Source organism: Pelodiscus sinensis, chromosome 1 (genome assembly GCF_049634645.1).
Source record: "Pelodiscus sinensis isolate JC-2024 chromosome 1, ASM4963464v1, whole genome shotgun sequence".
NCBI lineage: Eukaryota > Metazoa > Chordata > Testudines > Trionychidae > Pelodiscus > Pelodiscus sinensis.
Window position 1 is genome coordinate 327,148,864 of NC_134711.1, and position 2,603 is coordinate 327,151,466.

The window sequence follows — 2,603 nt, forward strand, 5'->3', positions numbered from 1 at the left end:
TCCTGAGTGCTGCAAAGAGGCAGTGGCATAATTTGGACTCTCATGAGTGGTGAAAGTATAAAAAGTACATATGTAATGCGGCAATGAGACAGGTTTATAAATAGCTTCATTGCAGAAGAGATCATTCAATAGTGCACTTGCCATATATTCAATATGTCAGAAGTGAAGGGTTCAAAAAGTGTGGAAGGGTCACAACTGTAAAATCGCACAGTGCTCAAGTAGGCTGTGGAACTCCCAGGCACAAGATATTATGGCACAAAGAGTGTAGCAATATTCACAGAGGGATTGGGTGTTTATATGGGTAACCAAAATATCCAATGATATAGGGAGGTTTTTTGGAATAGCTCTAAACTTTCCTGATTTACCCCACAAAATATGTTTGATTAGTGGTTGCCAGTGGGAGGAGGTTATCTCAAAGTTGCCTATTACAGGACTTCTTCTACCTTCTTCTGAAACAGCAGGAAGTGTCTAGATGGACTTCAAGTCTGACCTCCACCAGCAATGCCGACTGTCCTATTGGTTGTGCAGATCCAAGTCAATGAGTATCCTGATCCTCCTTGAGCTAGTAGAAGTCTCTAGACTTGCACCAAGAGCAGAAAGATGATGTCTCATTACATACTATTTACTCTTCTCTTTTTCCTTTCAGGAACGAAAACTCAAATCTCTTCAGACTTACACAGTTCATTATGTCAGCTGTCAATGACACCAAATTCACACATGCAGTGTTCCTGGTTACTGGGATACCTGGGCAGGAAGACGTCCCTCTCTGGTTTTCTGTCCTATTCTGCTTCACGTATGCTATCTCAATAACAGGAAATTCAGTCATTCTCTTCATTATAAAAACAGACCCAAGCCTCCATGAGCCCATGTACATTTTCCTCTCCATGTTGGCTGTTGCAGATCTTGCTATATCAATAGCCACCATGCCAACCACCCTAGGCATATTCTTGTTTAACTCTAGGGAGATCAGCCTGGATGCCTGTTTTGCCCAGCTGTTCTTCATCCACTCACTTCAATGCATTGAATCTTCTGTGCTCCTACTGATGGCTTTTGACCGTTTCGTCGCGATCCGATACCCACTGAAATACGCTTCCATCCTAACCCTGCCGAGAATAGCCAAGATGGGACTGGTGTGTGTGGTAAGAGGAGTAGCCATAATATGCCCACTGCCTCTTCTTCTGCAACAGTATCGATACTGTCGAGCCAACATCCTCTCCCATTCCTACTGCCTGCACCAGGATGTCATGAAGTTGGCTTGTGCAGATGTCAGAGTCAATAGTATCTATGGCTTGTTTAATACACTCTTAATACTGGGGTTAGATACGCTGCTCATCTTCCTCTCTTATGTGATGATCCTCAAAACAGTGCTGAGCATCGCATCCTATCTGGAGCGCCTCAGGGCCCTGAACACCTGCGTCTCTCACCTCTGTGCTATCATGCTCTTCTACACACCAATGATTGGCCTATCTGTGATACACAGATTCGGGATTAGCTCGTCTCCCTTGCTTCAGATTCTCCTGGGCTATGTCTACCTGCTGGTTCCACCCATGATGAACCCGATCGTGTACAGCGTGAAAAGCAAACACCTCCGTGCCAGGATAATGAGAGTGTTCATCAAGTGAAGGGTCAGTTCATCACATGGCTTCAGCACTAGTCACACAGAAGACAAAAATACAGTCTATGATTGCCTGTCCCAGTCTGCACCCTTCCACCTGAGATAACATGAGCTATAGAGATTCGGATGGGGTCTACGCAATGGAAGAGGAGATGTCCTTACTTGCTGGTGAGGGACAACAGTGAACTGGTTGAAGGAGACAAAGTCAGGCAGCAACATTTAGAAAGTGAGTGAGTTTTCAGAGAGTCATGGTACTGGTGGGATGTTGGCCCTTAAAGACCATGTTGGTGGCTGCTCCAATCTCAGAATTCCTCTTGATTTGTCAATAAAGAAAAGGGATGTGGCTCTGGTTTTCCATGGCATCTGGCCTGTTACTGTTACATCTATGGTTAAACATCTACAAGCCAAACAAACAAACGAAAAAGCTGCAGGGCTGTTCTGCAGTCATAGTCCTGGTCCTTCCTGAGCACACTGGGTGCTGCGTGACCCATGGGGCTGTACCAGTTGAGGGCGGGGGCTATTCAAGGGGCTCAGACACCTACCCTTCCCCCCCAGCCAGGTGTTTGTGACTGAGTCGTGTCAGAGACGTGATTTATGCAGGAGCCACAGGAGAAGCCTTTCACGCAGCCCACCCCCACCCCATTCCCTCCCAGCCCCATTGACCGCTCTGCATACACCATGCCTAAGGAGCCTACAGTAGCGCAGAGCGAGCATTGACACACAATGTTCCTAGGCAGAGACTGAAACCTAGATTCTCTCACACCTCCCCACCCCATTTGGGCTGCCTCAGCTGCTCAGTAAGAGGTGGAATAGTCCTTGGTCTCCCCCGCCCTCCACCATGGGTAACTCCTAGTCCAGCCACAGACAAGCCCATACAGGCAGCAACTTCCCCTCTATCCCTCCTTCTTCCCCATGTCTTCCTCCCCAAAACCCCATCCCCTGCTCCTTCTCATTACCCAAGCCTCCTTCCGCTCTCCAGGACAGGGCT

At 47.5% G+C, this 2,603-nt stretch overlaps 1 protein-coding gene across 1 annotated transcript; it reads left to right on the forward strand.

Moving 5' to 3' along the window:
• Positions 1–686: 686 nt before the first annotated feature.
• LOC102460226 (olfactory receptor 51G2-like) lies at positions 687–1,622 on the forward strand. The gene has a single exon (XM_075921578.1). It carries the CDS (start codon positions 687–689, stop codon positions 1,620–1,622), a length of 936 nt encoding a protein of 311 aa, XP_075777693.1.
• Positions 1,623–2,603: the final 981 nt, after the last annotated feature.

What these genes read in the sequence shown, in the direction of transcription:
- LOC102460226 (XM_075921578.1), top strand. Translation starts at nt 687, where the DNA reads ATGTCAGCTGTCAATGACACCAAATTCACACATGCAGTGTTCCTGGTT.